Raw genomic sequence first — 18,479 nt, forward strand, 5'->3', positions numbered from 1 at the left:
GCAGTTGTTGGTGTGAGTTGATAAATAACTTAAGTTGAAATTTAGTTGAACTAAAAAAAGTTTAATGCTGTTACTCGGTGAAGCAATAACGTTGCCCAGGCACGAAATATTTTAGCAGAGCTGGTTCTGTAAGAATCCTGCTAGAATGTCACTACATTTATGTATCTATAAGAAAATGGAAACTGTGTTAGAACTCGGCTAGAAACCAACCAACGAATGCCTGCTCATTTAGGTACACTACTTTTATTACGTAACGCTAAAATTTGGATTTTTGCCCCTCGCCCTTCGTTTAAAATGTCCATACAAATTTCAAAAAAACTTAACTCGTTCGAACCTCCCACCCTCTCAACCCACACCACCAACTGCGTTACGTAATAAAATATTGCTCTTTTACGCTGGTGGCGCTGCGTGGTGGTAGCTGCCCTGTTTATAGAGTTATCTACGTGCGCATGTATTGCGTGAACGTACACGAAAAACATTGAGGTTAAATTTTGTACCCGCCAGCAAAACAAATGGAGTGCTAGTGTGCGTGAGCTCGGGCTTAGATAACTCACTATTACACTATGAAAATATCCATGGCTAATCCAAGGAACCAAAAGGTGGCAACAGAAATGTCCGTCAAAAAGAGGTGCTGCAAAAAACTTTTTGATCAAATGTTCGAACAAATCAGCAACAATTACAAGTTTAACAGTCAACTTTACTTGAAAGTTAGTTTTGTTGTTTGTTTTTGCAAAACCGAAACGAAAGTGCCAAACTTATTCGTAATTACCTTTTGCCTCTTGGTGGCGCTTTGTATTAGTATGTGTGTGGTCGATGTTTGCGGACATGCACGCAGAACACAGAACAGTTAGAGCTAGCGAAATGTCTCACTTTCTTTCTTTTATTACGTGACGCAGTTGTTGGTGTGGGTTGAGAGGGTGGGGGATTCGAACGAGCTAAGTTTTTTTTTGAAATTTGTATGGACATTTTAAACGAAGGGCGAGGGGTCAAAAATCCAAATTTTAGCGTTACGTAATAAAAAAGTGTACCTAAATGAGCAGGCATTTGTTGGTTGGTTTTAGCCGAGTTCTAACACAGTTTCCATTTTCTTATAGAATTCTAACAGAAATGTAGTGACATTCTAGCTGGATTCTTACAGAACCAGCTCTGCTAAAATATTTCGTGTCTGGGCAACGTTATTGCTTCACCGAGTAACAACATTAAACTTTTTTTAGTTCAACTATGATTGCACAAAAGTGTAATCCTACTTGAACCTACTGCTCAGTCAACTCAATCGGAATTCTAAAACGGAATTCAGTTTGGTTGTTGCGTTTGAAACGGAATACTTAAACGATTCAAATTTAATTCCGATTGAGTTGACTGGGTAGTACCACGGGTATAAATATTCAAGTAATTTCAATATGGCGACTTGTATCAGAAGAAGGTGAGGCATTTTCGCTAGTTCTTACTGTTCTGTGTTCTGCGTGCACGTCCGCAAACATCGACCACACACATACTGAAACAAAGCGCCACCAAGAGGCAAAAGGTTTTGCAAAAACAAATAACAAAACTAGTTTTTAAGTATAGTTTGACTATCAAACTTGTAATTGTTGCTGATTTGTTCGAAAATTTGAACAAAAAAAAAAGTTTTTTGCAGCACCTCTTTTGGACGGACATTATAACATAAATAACATAAATAACATAAATAACATAAATAACATAAATAACATAAATAACATAAATAACATAAATAACATAAATAACATAAATAACATAAATAACATAAATAACATAAATAACATAAATAACATAAATAACATAAATAACATAAATAACATAAATAACATAAATAACATAAATAACATAAATAACATAAATAACATAAATCACATAAATAACATAAATAACATAAATAACATAAATAACATAAATAACATAAATAACATAAATAACATAAATAACATAAATAACATAAATAACATAAATAACATAAATAACATAAATAACATAAATAACATAAACAACATAAATAACATAAATAACATAAATAACATAAATAATAATAATTATGTATACATCTTTCTAATGTTTCACAATCATATATATATATATATATATATATATATATTTGTTTAACAATTTCTTTTTGACTCATATCAATTTTGCTGAAAACCTTAAGTTTTTGTCAGCCCAATAGAGTTATCTCAGGCCGAGCTCACGCACACTAGCACACCATTTGTTTTGCTGGGCGGTACAAAATTTAACCTCAATCTCAATGTTTCGTGTACGTACACGCAATACATGCGCACGTAGATAACTCTATAAGATGCCCCTTTACCCCTTTAGCATTACGACTGAGTAAACTCCAGATTTTTTTTAGTTCTTCAATTTATCGCGCTGTAATATGGCACCCTTTCACACCAAGGCATGCATATTTAGAAAGGTAAGGTAAGGCGGGTTTCACAGCCGTCAAAATAGTTATGTTAATTTAATTTAATCTGTCTTTATCGGTGAAAGTTGACGCAAATTTTAGAAGAAAGATAATGAAATTTTAGGTGGATAGGTCGACTAAGAGTCATAGAAGAAGATATAAAGGACGGAAAACTAAGTCAGCGAAGGGCCATTTTAGGAAGTATGTGTGTGTGATCAAGTCTTTTAGCCTTCTAATTTGGCTCTGTGCAAGTACTGAGCGAAACACACAGTAAATGTACAAAGACAACTTATTCCTGCAGCGTCATCAATATGACTCCCGGATGGCCGTTCGCTGACTTAGTTTTCCGTCCTTTATATCTTCTTCCATGACTCTTAGTCGACCTATCCACCTAAAATTTCATTATCTTTCTTCTAAAATTTGCGTCAACTTTCACCGATAAAGACAGATTAAATTAAATTAACATCAGTTCTCGCGTGACCAAAACAATATGGGAATACAAAATAGTTATGCAAAATAGTTAAGCCTAAGGGAGCGTTATTTTATTACGTAATGCAAAAATTGGATTTCTAGACTCCTAACATAAATAACGTAAGACCATTAATTAGTGTAATTACTTTGCTTTTGTTTTTAATTACTTTGATTACCAAAACATTACATTACATTATCAATATTACATTATCAAAAACGATTCGATTTTAATTCCGATTGAGTTGACTGGGTAGTACCACGAGTATGAATATTCAAGTAATTTCAATATGGCGACTTCCCAGTTAGCTCAATCCGAATTTAAACGGAATCTAATTGAATCGTATACAAATTTCGTTTCAAACGCAACAACCGGTTGTCGCGGTTGAAACGGAATTTGTGTACGATTCTAATTAGATTCGGTTCAGAATTCGAATTGATTTGACTGGGTTGTATCAGAAGAAGGTGAGGCATTTTCGCTAGTTCTTACTGTTCTGTATTCTGCGTGCACGTCCGCAAACATCGACCACACACATACTAATACAAAGCGCTACCAAGAGGCAAAAGGTAATTACGAATATTTTTGGCATTTCCGTTTCGGTTTTGCAAAAACAAATGACAAAACTAGCTTTTAAGTATAGTTTGACTATCAAACTTGTAATTGTTGCTGATTTGTACGAAAATTTGATCAAAAAATATATATTGTATATATATAACTCGTTCGAACCCCCACATCCTCAACCAAAATCACCAACTGCGTTGCGTAATAAAATAATGCTCTTTTACGCTGTACTACCCAGTCAACTCAATCGGGATTAAATTCGAATTGTCTTAGTATATATAGTATATATCTCGATTGTAAAAATTGTAAAAATTGTAAAATTGTAAAAATTGTAAAAATTGTAAAAATTGTAAAAATTGTAAAAATTGTAAAAATTGTAAAAATTGTAAAAATTGTAAAAATTGTAAAAATTGTCAAAATTGTCAAAATTGTCAAAATTGTCAAAATTGTCAAAATTGTCAAAATTGTCAAAATTGTCAAAATTGTCAAAATTGTCAAAATTGTCAAAATTGTCAAAATTGTCAAAATTGTCAAAATTGTCAAAATTGTCAAAATTGTCAAAATTGTCAAAATTGTCAAAATTGTCAAAATTGTCAAAATTGTCAAAATTGTAAAATTGTCAAAATTGTCAAAATTGTAAAATTGTCAAAATTGTCAAAATTGTCAAAATTGTCAAAATTGTCAAAATTGTCAAAATTGTCAAAATTGTCAAAATTGTCAAAATTGTCAAAATTGTCAAAATTGTCAAAATTGTCAAAATTGTCAAAATTGCCAAAATTGTCAAAATTGTCAAAATTGTCAAAATTGTCAAAATTGTCAAAATTGTCAAAATTGTCAAAGTTGTCAAAATTGTCAAAGTTGTCAAAATTGTCAAAGTTGTCAAAATTGTCAAAATTGTCAAAATTGTCAAAATTGTCAAAATTGTCAAAATTGTCAAAATTGTCAAAATTGTCAAAATTGTCAAAATTGTCAAAATTGTCAAAATTGTCAAAATTGTCAAATTGTCAAAATTGTCAAAATTGTCAAAATTGTCAAAATTGTCAAAATTGTCAAAATTGTCAAAATTGTCAAAATTGTCAAAATTGTCAAAATTGTCAAAATTGTCAAAATTGTCAAAATTGTCAAAATTGTCAAAATTGTCAAAATTGTCAAAATTGTCAAAATTGTCAAAATTGTCAAAATTGTCAAAATTGTCAAAATTGTCAAAATTGTCAAAATTGTCAAAATTGTCAAAATTGTCAAAATTGTCAAAATTGTCAAAATTGTCAAAATTGTCAAAATTGTCAAAATTGTCAAAATTGTCAAAATTGTCAAAATTGTCAAAATTGTCAAAATTGTCAAAATTGTCAAAATTGTCAAAATTGTCAAAATTGTCAAAATTGTCAAAATTGTCAAAATTGTCAAAATTGTCAAAGTTGTCAAAATTGTCAAAATTGTCAAAATTGTCAAAATTGTCAAAATTGTCAAAATTGTCAAAATTGTCAAAATTGCCAAAATTGTCAAAATTGTCAAAATTGTCAAAATTGTCAAAATTGTCAAAATTGTCAAAATTGTCAAAATTGTCAAAATTGTCAAAATTGTCAAAATTGTCAAAATTGTCAAAATTGTCAAAATTGTCAAAATTGTCAAAATTGTCAAAATTGTCAAAATTGTCAAAATTGTCAAAATTGTCAAAATTGTCAAAATTGTCAAAATTGTCAAAATTGTCAAAATTGTCAAAATTGTCAAAATTGTCAAAATTGTCAAAATTGTCAAAATTGTCAAAATTGTCAAAATTGTCAAAATTGTCAAAATTGTCAAAATTGTCAAAATTGTCAAAATTGTCAAAATTGTCAAAATTGTCAAAATTGTCAAAATTGTCAAAATTGTCAAAATTGTCAAAATTGTCAAAATTGTCAAAATTGTCAAAATTGTCAAAATTGTCAAAATTGTCAAAATTGTCAAAATTGTCAAAATTGTCAAAATTGTCAAAATTGTCAAAATTGTCAAAATTGTCAAAATTGTCAAAATTGTCAAAATTGTCAAAATTGTCAAAATATCACAGTTCTAAAATCTACGTGTGTATCGTCAGGTTAGGGATGGGATTTTAGGTGATTAAGGAATCGTTTTTTGATTGTGTCACGGGAGATGTCAAAGTCAAACAGATCTGAGCACAAGTTAAAAACACGACACATACTAGAAACCGGTTCGTTCTGCCCGTAGTTTGTGAGAGCCCTGCGGACAGTCAAGAATGAGTGATTACGGAGTACGTGACCATTTGCAAAACGGCAGGACAATCGATGGACGAACGAAGGAGATCTGCAACGAAAGTCGCCTTGGCAACGTCACGTCTTACTGTAAGAAGTTCGAGATTAAGCATTTTACAGCGCTCTGGGTAACTCGGCGGATTGGCGGGATCAGGCCAGATAATGTGACGTTGCGCGTACTTAACGAACTTCCGTTGCACTGTTTCTATGCGTTGAATCGCGTTTTGGTAGAAGGAGCCCAAACAGTACAACAATACTCCAAAGTAGAGCGAACCAACGAACAATAAAGAGCTTTGAGACAGCCTAAATCCCGGAAGTTTTTAGCCATTCTGAAGATGAAGCCAAGAGTTTTGGAAGCCTTGGAGACTGTATACGTGATGTGGTCAGTAAACGTCATTTTACTATCCAGCATCACACCTAAATCTTTCACACAAGAGGTCCTGGGTATGGTGGTGTTTGAAAGTGTGTAGTCAAAGGAAATGGTATTGCGCTTGCGTGTGAAAGAGATGACCGAGCACTTGGAAGCGTTCAGAACCATCCTGTTGTCGGAGCACCAGTTGGCGAACCGGTTGAGCTGCTCCTGAAGAATCTGGCAGTCGGTATCATTCTCGACAACGACGAACAGCTTGATGTCATCCGCATACGACAGTTTGTGACAGCCTAGCAGATGATGCACGTCGTTCATGTAGAGGAGGAAGATCAGAGGGCCCAGATGGCTTCCTTGTGGAACGCCTGAAAAAACAGAAAAAGCAGTGGAAATCACGTCACCGATTTTGACGCTCATTTCACGTCCAGTGAGATAGGAGCGAAGCCAATCAAGCATGGGCCCGCCGAAGCCTAGTCGTTCCAGTTTAGCAACGGCGATACGGTGGTTCAGCTTGTCGAAGGCCGCTGATAGGTCCGTATAGATGGCATCGATCTGCTTCCGTTTCTGCATGGTTCGTAGAATGAAGGACGAGTAAGAGACCAAGTTGGAGTTAGTTGAACGTTTCGCCATGAAGCCGTGTTGTTCCTGGGCGACATGGTCACAGCAGTTGAACTTGATAAAATCCAGCACGATAACTTCGAACAGCTTGCTAACTGCGCAGAGGGCAGCAATTCCACGATAGTTCCGGACATCACGTTTGGGGCCCTTCTTGTGAACTGGGAACACGTAAGACTTCTTCCAGCAACACGGGAAAACTCCAGTAGCAAGCGAGGTGTTGAAAAGTTGAGCCAGTGGTTCCGCGAGTGCATCACAACACTTTTTGAGCACAAACGCTGGGATGCCGTCTGGACCGCAGCTGGTAGAACCTTTGAGAGAGGCGCAGGCACGACGGATGGACTCGGAAGTGACCACCGGGTGAGGTCAATGGGAGGTCGCAGTGAAACGTTGCTAGCAGCCTTAGCAATATGCGTTTCCTCTACTGCTTCGTTGGTGAATACGCTGCTGAACTGGCGACGAAACAGATCGCTTATACTCTCGGTGGAAGTGGCCTCCTCACCGTCGAGTATCATCGCAGTTGGCAGACCTGTCTCTTTCCGCTGCTCGTTTACATGATTCCAGAACTTCTTGGGGTCTCGTTTCAATCGGCTTTGGATTCGGTGTTGGTGGCGATGAAAAAGTTGTTTGTTCAGGATACTGTACTTCCGGTTTCTTGACCTGTAATGGTTTCTCCATCGATCTGTCGGATGTTTGGCGAATTTCTTGAGGGCAGCTCGTTTCCTGGACTTCAGAATCTGCAATCGATGTGTTGACCACGGTGGATATCTTGGAGGCTGGCGCAGTTTCCTTGGAACGAAGGTGTTGATGGCATCCGTCAGAACACCTGTCCAAGTAGCAGCGGCTGTGTCGGCGTCAAGGTTGGCCAAAAGTTGGTGCCAGTTAATGTGTGTCAAGTTGTTCATGTCATCATAGTTTCCCTTTCGGTAGTCCGACTTCACGACTTCAGCGACTTCACGAAAAGGGAGCACCGTGCAAGATATCGATACGAGAAATGGCAGGTGGTGCCGCACGTCTTTAACCAACGGTAAAGGTGCTGGGAGAAGAGTATAGTTGATCGGTGTATCTGAGCTGGCAAAGCACAGGTCGAGAACGTTGTTTGAGTTGTTGCGCATGTCATTCAGTTGGCTAAGGTTTGCGGTGGAATAGTCATCCAGGAGGTTGTGCTTTAACGCGTTGGTCGGAGTAAGGGCTAGGTTTGGAAGCAGTTTGTTCGTCGGGGTCCGCGTCCAGCGAATGGCTGGGAAGTTGAAGTCACCGAGGACCATAACACTATCGTTCACTTTCATTTTGGAGACTATCCACGTCAAAGAATGTCTGTGCTGATCGAACAGCGGCTTATCGTTGTCAAATTTAGGAGGAATGTAGATAACACACACGAACATCGTGGATGCAGCGAGTGGAACTGCGACCCATACTTGCTCTGGAACGGTACAATTTGGTGGGAATAGTTGGCGTGGCTTTAGTTTGGAGCGGACGGCAAGCAGAACTCCCCCGCCTGACCCTTTAATACTGTTCGAGACGGTCCGATCTCCACGGAATACTTCGTATTCCGGACCAAAGATTTGACCAGATAGAGTAGCTGAGGTCAACCACGTTTCAGAGAATGCGTAAAGGTCATAGGAGGCAGAAGAGATTGCAAGGGCGTAGTTGGCGATAGTGGTATTAATGCCTCCAACGTTCTGATAGTAAAGCAGCAGATTCGTGGATACAACAGGTTGAGCAATTCGATTTGAAGAGACTAAATCAGCAGGTAAAGTCTGAGTAGATGATCTAGGTGAGATCAAACCATTGTTGATTGTTGAATGTTGCTGAACTCTGGCATCCGACTGTACAGCGGCATGTACTGGTATACGGAAGGCACCGTCAGCTGGTTGGGATGGAACGGAGGCCACGACAGGTTGTGAGGATACGGGTAGGCTGCCCGCTGCGTCAACGATTGGCTCGGTGTCATGGTAATAGAGGGTCGGCGACGAGGGGTTGCTGTGCGTGGATTGCTCCTGATTGGCGTACGGCTGTTCTGCTGCTGGAGGCTGACCAGGGGAGGACCAGTTTGTTCGGCGGGTTGTCGATTCGATAAAAAAGGCTTAATGGTAACTCCTTCAGGCCAAAAATCAGCAGCAGTCACTGAGTTCTCGATCGATTCAGGGACACTTAGTTTGAATGAGAGAAATGTGAGAGGTCTGTTCGAATTACGATTTTTGCGAACTAGCTTCTGGCACACGATTGAGGCTGGGTCACAATTCGTTTGGTTTCGAATGTAGCGAATCAAGTTTTCGGGAGTCTCGTTTGGCAAGAATCGAGAAACGTAATACCATTTCAGCTCTGGTGCTGGTTGCGCAAGGTGGGCTACAAGTAATGTATGGTGGGGCTGATTGAGATGGCTAGGTGGTGAGAGACTGATCGATGTTTGATTGTGGTCTAAAGTGGTTTGAGTGGTGTGTGGCATACAATTTGTTTGGCGTGTTTGAGCATTCTGGGTGGAACTGACTGTAAGCTGCTGATCAAGCAGTGGTGGACTAGGTCCATAAACGTTAATATGATTTCCTTCGGTTACGGTAAAACTGGTCGGGTATGGTATAAAATTAACAGTAGGTCTTGTCGGTTGTTGGTTGGCGTTGATAACTGCTGAAGAGCGGGCGGCAAGTTCGTTGTGGAAGCTGGATGTAACAGCAGAGGTTGATGCTAGCGGCGCAGTCTGCAGCGGCTGCGTAATCAGAGGCGGAGGCGGAGCCAGTGTTAGCGGCGGCGGCGGCGAAATCAGAGGCTGGAGCGAGGGCATGATTTGCGGCGGCGGCGGCTGAGGCTTGACCAGAGGCTGGGCGGAAAGCATGGTCGGTGGTGGCGAAACTAGAGGCTGGGACGAGGGCATAGTTAGCGATTGTGGCGGGGCCTGTTGCATGATTCGCAGCGGCTGCAGGACCTGCGGGGACGACAAATCCATCTGCGACAGGTAGGCTACTTGCTGAGGAGGCCAGCGGTGGTACGCCGGACTGAATTGTAGGCGGAATTGCTGCGACGGCGGCTGCTTGCGGATTGGCAACCGGCGGGGGCGGCGGTTTCGGCGGTTGGGGATTGCTGGAAACCGACCGGCTGAGATGCGCCGAGCTGCTGAGAGGTAGCCAGCGGAGTGACTGGCGAGGCGTCGGCGGTGGCAGCGGCAGCGGCGGCGGCGGGCAATTGCTGGGAAGCCGAAGGAGAAACGCCGAGTACAGCGGCGGCCAGCAGAGTCGCGGCCGACTGAGTGGTAGCGACAGCGGCCAAATTTTCTGGTGTGGCCGTCGGAAAAGTGCCAGCAGCGTCTGAAACGGGAGGAACTGTAATGTTTGACTCGATAGTTTGGTCAACCGGAACGTCAACTCTCAGAATTTTCTCGGGTTGAACTTCAGATGGCCTGGACAAGCTGCTCGTGCGGGGCCTTTTGTTCCCATCACCAAGAATCGAGTCAAAGAGATTGCTCAGATTGGCGTGAAAGGCGTCGGAGAGGTCAGGATCAAGAGCAGCTGACGGCGGCAGCGTCGGAACGGGCGTCGAGAGCGATGCAGAGTACATCCGACAGAAGACTCGCATTGTATCCGTCAAATTCCCGATGAGCAACAGCGCAGATGTGACACGCTGGAGGATCAGCTTGCTGGTATCACTCGAAGCAGGTTGTCTTCCATCTGGTGATCTGCACGTCGGGCAAAGCCAACACGCACCACCAGTGTCGCGAAGTGTTTTGAGTGCGTTCGCAGTAATATTGGCGCACTTTATATGCCAGCTCTTGGCGCAGAATTCGCAACTAATCTTCGTTCCACGAGAACCGGCTTCACAGCACGCAACCACCTCAATCTTTCCAGATTTAGGCATCTTCGATCCGAAATTTGTCCGAAAATCGTTTAAAAACAAGGAACGCTTTTGACCCGCTTTTGGCCCGTTCTTTCGACTGGGTAGTTGCGAAAGGTAAACAGAACACACACTGCAACGGCACTGCTTCACTAGTGCGCGTGAAGTGGCGCAACTACGGGTGACGAGTGCAGTGTTATTAGGCTACAATGCTTCGCGAGGACGACGAAAACAACGGCGCGAATGTAATATTAATTACACGAATTAAGTCACAATATCACAATTATTGCACTAAACTCCACTATTCACGGAAGCGCAAGTGTGTCGACCGGCGAAATAACGCGATATAATGAAGAAAAATGCTTTTCGTAATGAAAATATCGTAGTAAAACTGCGGACTGATGGGAAGTAAAATCTAATCAGTAAGTTTGTTGGTATTGGACGTGAATTCTATAAGAAAATGGAAACTGTGTTAGAACTCGGCTGGAAACCAACCAACGAATGCCTGCTCATTTAGGTACACTTCTTTTATTACGCAACGCTAAAATTTGGATGTCTGGCCCTTTGTTTAAAATGTCCACACAAATTTAAAAAAAAAACTTAACTCGTTCGAATCCCCCACCCCCTCAGAAGAAAGTAAGGCATTTTCGCTAGTTTTAGCTGTTCTGTGTTCTGCGTGCACATCCGCAAACATCGACCACAAACCGAAACGAAAGTGCCAAACATATTCGTAATTACCTTTTGCCTCTTGGTGGCGCTTTGTATTAGTATGTGTGTGGTCGATGTTTGCGGATGTGCACGCAGAACACAGAACAGTTAAAACTAGCGAAAATGCCTCACTTTCTTCTGATACAAGTTGCCATATTGATTTTCGAACAAATCAGCAACAAAGTTTGAATCAGACTATACTTAATAGTTAGTTTTGTTATTAGTTTTTGCCAAACCGAAACGAAAGTGCCAAATATATTCGTAATCACCTTTTGCCTCTTGGTGGCGCTTTGTATTCGTATGTGTGTGGTCAATAATTGCGGACGTGCACGCAAAACACAGAACAGTTAGAACTAGCGAAAATGCCTCACTTTCTTCTGATGCAAGTCTCCATATTGAAATTACTTGAAAATTCCCAGTCAACTCAATCGGAATTAAATTCGAATCGTTTAAGTATTCCGTTTCAAACGCAACAACCGAACTGAATTCTGTTTCAGAATTCCGATTGAGTGGACTGGGCAGTAGGTTCAAGTAGGATTACACACTTTTGTGTAGTAATCCTGGATATTTTCACAGTGTAATAAACGAGGCAGCTATACCCAGTCACGACGTTCTAGCAGGATTCTAGCAGAGTTCTCACAGAGCTGGATATTCTTACAGCATTCTAGCAAAAATGTTCAACCGTTCTAGCAGGATTCTGGCAGAACCAGCTATGCTAGAATATTTCGTGACTGGGTACCACCACGCAGCGTAAAATAGCATTCTTTTATTACGTAACGCAGTTGTTGGTGTGAGTTGATAAATAACTTAAGTTGAAATTTAGTTGAACTAAAAAAAGTTTAATGCTGTTACTCGGTGAAGCAATAACGTTGCCCAGGCACGAAATATTTTAGCAGAGCTGGTTCTGTAAGAATCCTGCTAGAATGTCACTACATTTATGTATCTATAAGAAAATGGAAACTGTGTTAGAACTCGGCTAGAAACCAACCAACGAATGCCTGCTCATTTAGGTACACTACTTTTATTACGTAACGCTAAAATTTGGATTTTTTGCCCCCTCGCCCTTCGTTTAAAATGTCCATACAAATTTCAAAAAAAAAACTTAACTCGTTCGAACCTCCCACCCTCTCAACCCACACCACCAACTGCGTTACGTAATAAAATATTGCTCTTTTACGCTGGTGGCGCTGCGTGGTGGTAGCTGCCCTGTTTATAGAGTTATCTACGTGCGCATGTATTGCGTGAACGTACACGAAAAACATTGAGGTTAAATTTTGTACCCGCCAGCAAAACAAATGGAGTGCTAGTGTGCGTGAGCTCGGGCTTAGATAACTCACTATTACACTATGAAAATATCCATGGCTAATCCAAGGAACCAAAAGGTGGCAACAGAAATGTCCGTCAAAAGAGGTGCTGCAAAAACTTTTTGATCAAATGTTCGAACAAATCAGCAACAATTACAAGTTTAACAGTCAACTTTACTTGAAAGTTAGTTTTGTTGTTTGTTTTTGCAAAACCGAAACGAAAGTGCCAAACTTATTCGTAATTACCTTTTGCCTCTTGGTGGCGCTTTGTATTAGTATGTGTGTGGTCGATGTTTGCGGACATGCACGCAGAACACAGAACAGTTAGAGCTAGCGAAATGTCTCACTTTCTTTCTTTTATTACGTGACGCAGTTGTTGGTGTGGGTTGAGAGGGTGGGGATTCGAACGAGCTAAGTTTTTTTGAAATTTGTATGGACATTTTAAACGAAGGGCGAGGGGTCAAAAATCCAAATTTTAGCGTTACGTAATAAAAAAGTGTACCTAAATGAGCAGGCATTTGTTGGTTGGTTTTAGCCGAGTTCTAACACAGTTTCCATTTTCTTATAGAATTCTAACAGAAATGTAGTGACATTCTAGCTGGATTCTTACAGAACCAGCTCTGCTAAAATATTTCGTGTCTGGGCAACGTTATTGCTTCACCGAGTAACAACATTAAACTTTTTTTAGTTCAACTATGATTGCACAAAAGTGTGTAATCCTACTTGAACCTACTGCTCAGTCAACTCAATCGGAATTCTAAAACGGAATTCAGTTTGGTTGTTGCGTTTGAAACGGAATACTTAAACGATTCAAATTTAATTCCGATTGAGTTGACTGGGTAGTACCACGGGTATAAATATTCAAGTAATTTCAATATGGCGACTTGTATCAGAAGAAGGTGAGGCATTTTCGCTAGTTCTTACTGTTCTGTGTTCTGCGTGCACGTCCGCAAACATCGACCACACACATACTGAAACAAAGCGCCACCAAGAGGCAAAGGTTTTGCAAAAACAAATAACAAAACTAGTTTTTAAGTATAGTTTGACTATCAAACTTGTAATTGTTGCTGATTTGTTCGAAAATTTGAACAAAAAAAAGTTTTTGCAGCACCTCTTTTGGACGGACATTATAACATAAATAACATAAATAACATAAATAACATAAATAACATAAATAACATAAATAACATAAATAACATAAATAACATAAATAACATAAATAACATAAATAACATAAATAACATAAATAACATAAATAACATAAATAACATAAATAACATAAATAACATAAATAACATAAATAACATAAATAACATAAATAACATAAATAACATAAATCACATAAATAACATAAATAACATAAATAACATAAATAACATAAATAACATAAATAACATAAATAACATAAATAACATAAATAACATAAATAACATAAATAACATAAATAACATAAATAACATAAACAACATAAATAACATAAATAACATAAATAACATAAATAATAATAATTATGTATACATCTTTCTAATGTTTCACAATCATATATATATATATATATATATATATATATATATATTTGTTTAACAATTTCTTTTTGACTCATATCAATTTTGCTGAAAACCTTAAGTTTTTGTCAGCCCAATAGAGTTATCTCAGGCCGAGCTCACGCACACTAGCACACCATTTGTTTTGCTGGGCGGTACAAAATTTAACCTCAATCTCAATGTTTCGTGTACGTACACGCAATACATGCGCACGTAGATAACTCTATAAGATGCCCCTTTACCCCTTTAGCATTACGACTGAGTAAACTCCAGATTTTTAGTTCTTCAATTTATCGCGCTGTAATATGGCACCCTTTCACACCAAGGCATGCATATTTAGAAAGGTAAGGTAAGGCGGGTTTCACAGCCGTCAAAATAGTTATGTTAATTTAATTTAATCTGTCTTTATCGGTGAAAGTTGACGCAAATTTTAGAAGAAAGATAATGAAATTTTAGGTGGATAGGTCGACTAAGAGTCATAGAAGAAGATATAAAGGACGGAAAACTAAGTCAGCGAAGGGCCATTTTAGGAAGTATGTGTGTGTGATCAAGTCTTTTAGCCTTCTAATTTGGCTCTGTGCAAGTACTGAGCGAAACACACAGTAAATGTACAAAGACAACTTATTCCTGCAGCGTCATCAATATGACTCCCGGATGGCCGTTCGCTGACTTAGTTTTCCGTCCTTTATATCTTCTTCCATGACTCTTAGTCGACCTATCCACCTAAAATTTCATTATCTTTCTTCTAAAATTTGCGTCAACTTTCACCGATAAAGACAGATTAAATTAAATTAACATCAGTTCTCGCGTGACCAAAACAATATGGGAATACAAAATAGTTATGCAAAATAGTTAAGCCTAAGGGAGCGTTATTTTATTACGTAATGCAAAAATTGGATTTCTAGACTCCTAACATAAATAACGTAAGACCATTAATTAGTGTAATTACTTTGCTTTTGTTTTTAATTACTTTGATTACCAAAACATTACATTACATTATCAATATTACATTATCAAAAACGATTCGATTTTAATTCCGAGTGAGTTGACTGGGTAGTACCACGAGTATGAATATTCAAGTAATTTCAATATGGCGACTTCCCAGTTAGCTCAATCCGAATTCTTAAACGGAATCTAATTGGAATCGTATACAAATTTCGTTTCAAACGCAACAACCGGTTGTCGCGGTTGAAACGGAATTTGTGTACGATTCTAATTAGATTCGGTTCAGAATTCGAATTGATTTGACTGGGTTGTATCAGAAGAAGGTGAGGCATTTTCGCTAGTTCTAACTGTTCTGTGTTCTGCGTGCACGTCCGCAAACATCGACCACACACATACTAATACAAAGCGCTACCAAGAGGCAAAAGGTAATTACGAATATTTTTGCATTTTCGTTTCGGTTTTGCAAAAAACAAATGACAAAACTAGCTTTTAAGTATAGTTTGACTATCAAACTTGTAATTGTTGCTGATTTGTACGAAAATTTGATCAAAAAATAATATATATTGTATATATATAACTCGTTCGAACCCCCCCACATCCTCAACCAACATCACCAACTGCGTTGCGTAATAAAATAATGCTCTTTTACGCTGTACTACCCAGTCAACTCAATCGGGATTAAATTCGAATTGTCTTAGTATATATAGTATATATCTCGGGTGAGTTTTCAAAAAGCCGTAAGAGCCATCGTGATCTCCGACATTAATATTCGTTTTTCTCCAAATTGTAATAAAATTTTATTCATTCTTAGTTTGGGTCACTTGAAAGACGTGTAGATGAACAATCTTAAGCATTCTTGAAATTGGTTTTCGTATGTGGGTCGGATACCGAGGTAAAAAGGCTTTGTTTACCATTGGCTCTTACGTATTTTTGAAAACTAATCCGAGATATAGTATGTGCCCAAATACGTAAATACGCCTCTCTCGTATACGGTTGTTTATTTCGGCAGAAGTGGAGGCAGTTTGAAACTAACACAAAAGTGTGTGTACACCACCAACTGCGTTACGTAATAAAATAATGCTCTTTTACGCTGGTAAACTGAAAACCCAACCATGGTAGCTGCTACCATATTATAGGGTTAAATTGAGAACACGCACCGACGTATTTTTGCTAAAAACATTCCTCTTTTGGACGGACATTATAACATAAATAACATAAATAACATAAATAACATAAATAACATAAATAACATAAATAACATAAATAACATAAATAACATAAATAACATAAATAACATAAATAACATAAATAACATAAATAACATAAATAAATAACATAAATAACATAAATAACATAAATAACATAAATAACATAAATAACATAAATAACATAAATAACATAAATAACATAAATAACATAAATAACATAAATAACATAAATAACATAAATAACATAAATAACATAAATAACATAAATAACATAAATAACATAAATAACATAAATAACATAAATAACATAAATAACATAAATAACATAAATAACATAAATAACATAAATAACATAAATAACATAAATAACATAAATAACATAAATAACATAAATAACATAAATAACATAAATAACATAAATAACATAAATAATAATAATTATGTATACATCTTTCTAATGTTTCACAATCATATATATATATATATTTGTTTAACAATTTCTTTTTGACTCATATCAATTTTGCTGAAAACCTAAAGTTTTTGTCAGCCCAATAGAGTTATCTCAGGCCGAGCTCACGCACACTAGCACACCATTTGTTTTGCTGGGCGGTACAAAATTTAACCTCAATCTCAATGTTTCGTGTACGTACACGCAATACATGCGCACGTAGATAACTCTATAAGATGCCCCTTTACCCTTTAGCATTACGACTGAGTAAACTCCAGATTTTTTTTAGTTCTTCAATTTATCGCGCTGTAATATGGCACCCTTTCACACCAAGGCATGCATATTTAGAAAGGTACGGTAAGGCGGGTTTCACAGCCGTCAAAATAGTTATGGTAATTTAATTTAATCGGTCTTTATCGGTGAAAGTTGACGCAAATTTTAGAAGAAAGATAATGAAATTTTAGGTGGATAGGTCGACTAAGAGTCATAGAAGAAGATATAAAGGACGGAAAACTAAGTCAGCGAAGGGCCATTTGAGGAAGTATGTGTGTGTGATCAAGTCTTTAGCCTTCTAATTTGGCTCTGTACAAGTACTGAGCGAAACACACAGTAAATGTACAGAGACAACTTATTCCTGCAGCGTCATCCATATGACTCCCGGATGGCCGTCCGGGAGTAGTATATATCTCGGGTGAGTTTTCAAAAAGCCGTAAGAGCCATCGTGATCTCCGACATTAATATTCGTTTTTCTCCAAATTGTAATAAAATTTTATTCATTCTTAGTTTGGGTCACTTGAAAGACGTGTAGATGAACAATCTTAAGCATTCTTGAAATTGGTTTTCGTATGTGGGTCGGATACCGAGGTAAAAAGGCTTTGTTTACCATTGGCTCTTACGTATTTTTGAAAACTAATCCGAGATATAGTATGTGCCCAAATACGTAAATACGCCTCTCTCGTATACGGTTGTTTATTTCGGCAGAAGTGGAGGCAGTTTGAAACTAACACAAAAGTGTGTGTACACCACCAACTGCGTTACGTAATAAAATAATGCTCTTTTACGCTGGTAAACTGAAAACCCAACCATGGTAGCTGCTACCATATTATAGGGTTAAATTGAGAACACGCACCGACGTATTTTTGCTAAAAACATTCCGTGCTTGGGTTGACTAATTAACGCAGTCAGTTTTACTATGTCGTGAGCGGTATAGTAATTTTAACCCTCAATACGGAGAAAATGATAATGATTTTGAAATAAACAAATAACAACACTAACTTTTAAGTATAGTTTGACTAAAACTTTGTTGCTGATTTGTTCGAAAATTTGATAAAAAAAATAATAAGTTTTTTTTGCAGCACCTCTTTTGAACGGACATTTCTGTTGCCACCTTTTGGTTCCTTAAATTAGCCATAGATATTTTTACAGCGTAATATACAGGGCATCTACCACCACGCAGCGCCACACTGAAAGCCCGACCATGGTAATTTTAGAAACATTTGCTAAAAATGCTGCTTATTCAATTAACTTTGGCTTTTTGGTAAAAGTAAACGCAAATATGGTAAAATGTTCCATGCTTCCACAAAATTGCATGGTAGCAATTACAAAATCATTATCATTTTCTTCGTATTGGAGGGTTAAAATTACTATACCGCTCACGACATAATTGAACTGACTGGTGGGAGGTTTGAACGAGTTAAGTATTTTTTTGAAATTTGTATGGACATTTTAAACGAAGGGGGAGGGGGTAAAAAAATCCAAATTTTAGCGTTACGTAATAAAAAAAGTGTACCTAAATAAGCAGGCATTCGTTGGTTGGTTTCTAGCCGAGT

General features: G+C 37.9%; 1 protein-coding gene across 1 annotated transcript; it reads right to left on the bottom strand.

Moving 5' to 3' along the window:
- Window positions 1–8,451: 8,451 nt before the first annotated feature.
- LOC119766200 (pollen-specific leucine-rich repeat extensin-like protein 1) lies at window positions 8,452–9,612 on the bottom strand. The gene is made up of 2 exons (XM_038250634.1): window positions 9,160–9,612; window positions 8,452–8,595 (listed from the first exon to the last, which is right to left on the bottom strand). Exons 1-2 carry the CDS (start codon window positions 9,610–9,612, stop codon window positions 8,452–8,454), a joined length of 597 nt encoding a protein of 198 aa, XP_038106562.1.
- Between the last annotated feature and the right edge of the window lie 8,867 nt (window positions 9,613–18,479).

The sequence above is a fragment of the Culex quinquefasciatus genome, chromosome 2 (genome assembly GCF_015732765.1).
Source record: "Culex quinquefasciatus strain JHB chromosome 2, VPISU_Cqui_1.0_pri_paternal, whole genome shotgun sequence".
Taxonomy (NCBI): domain Eukaryota; kingdom Metazoa; phylum Arthropoda; class Insecta; order Diptera; family Culicidae; genus Culex; species Culex quinquefasciatus.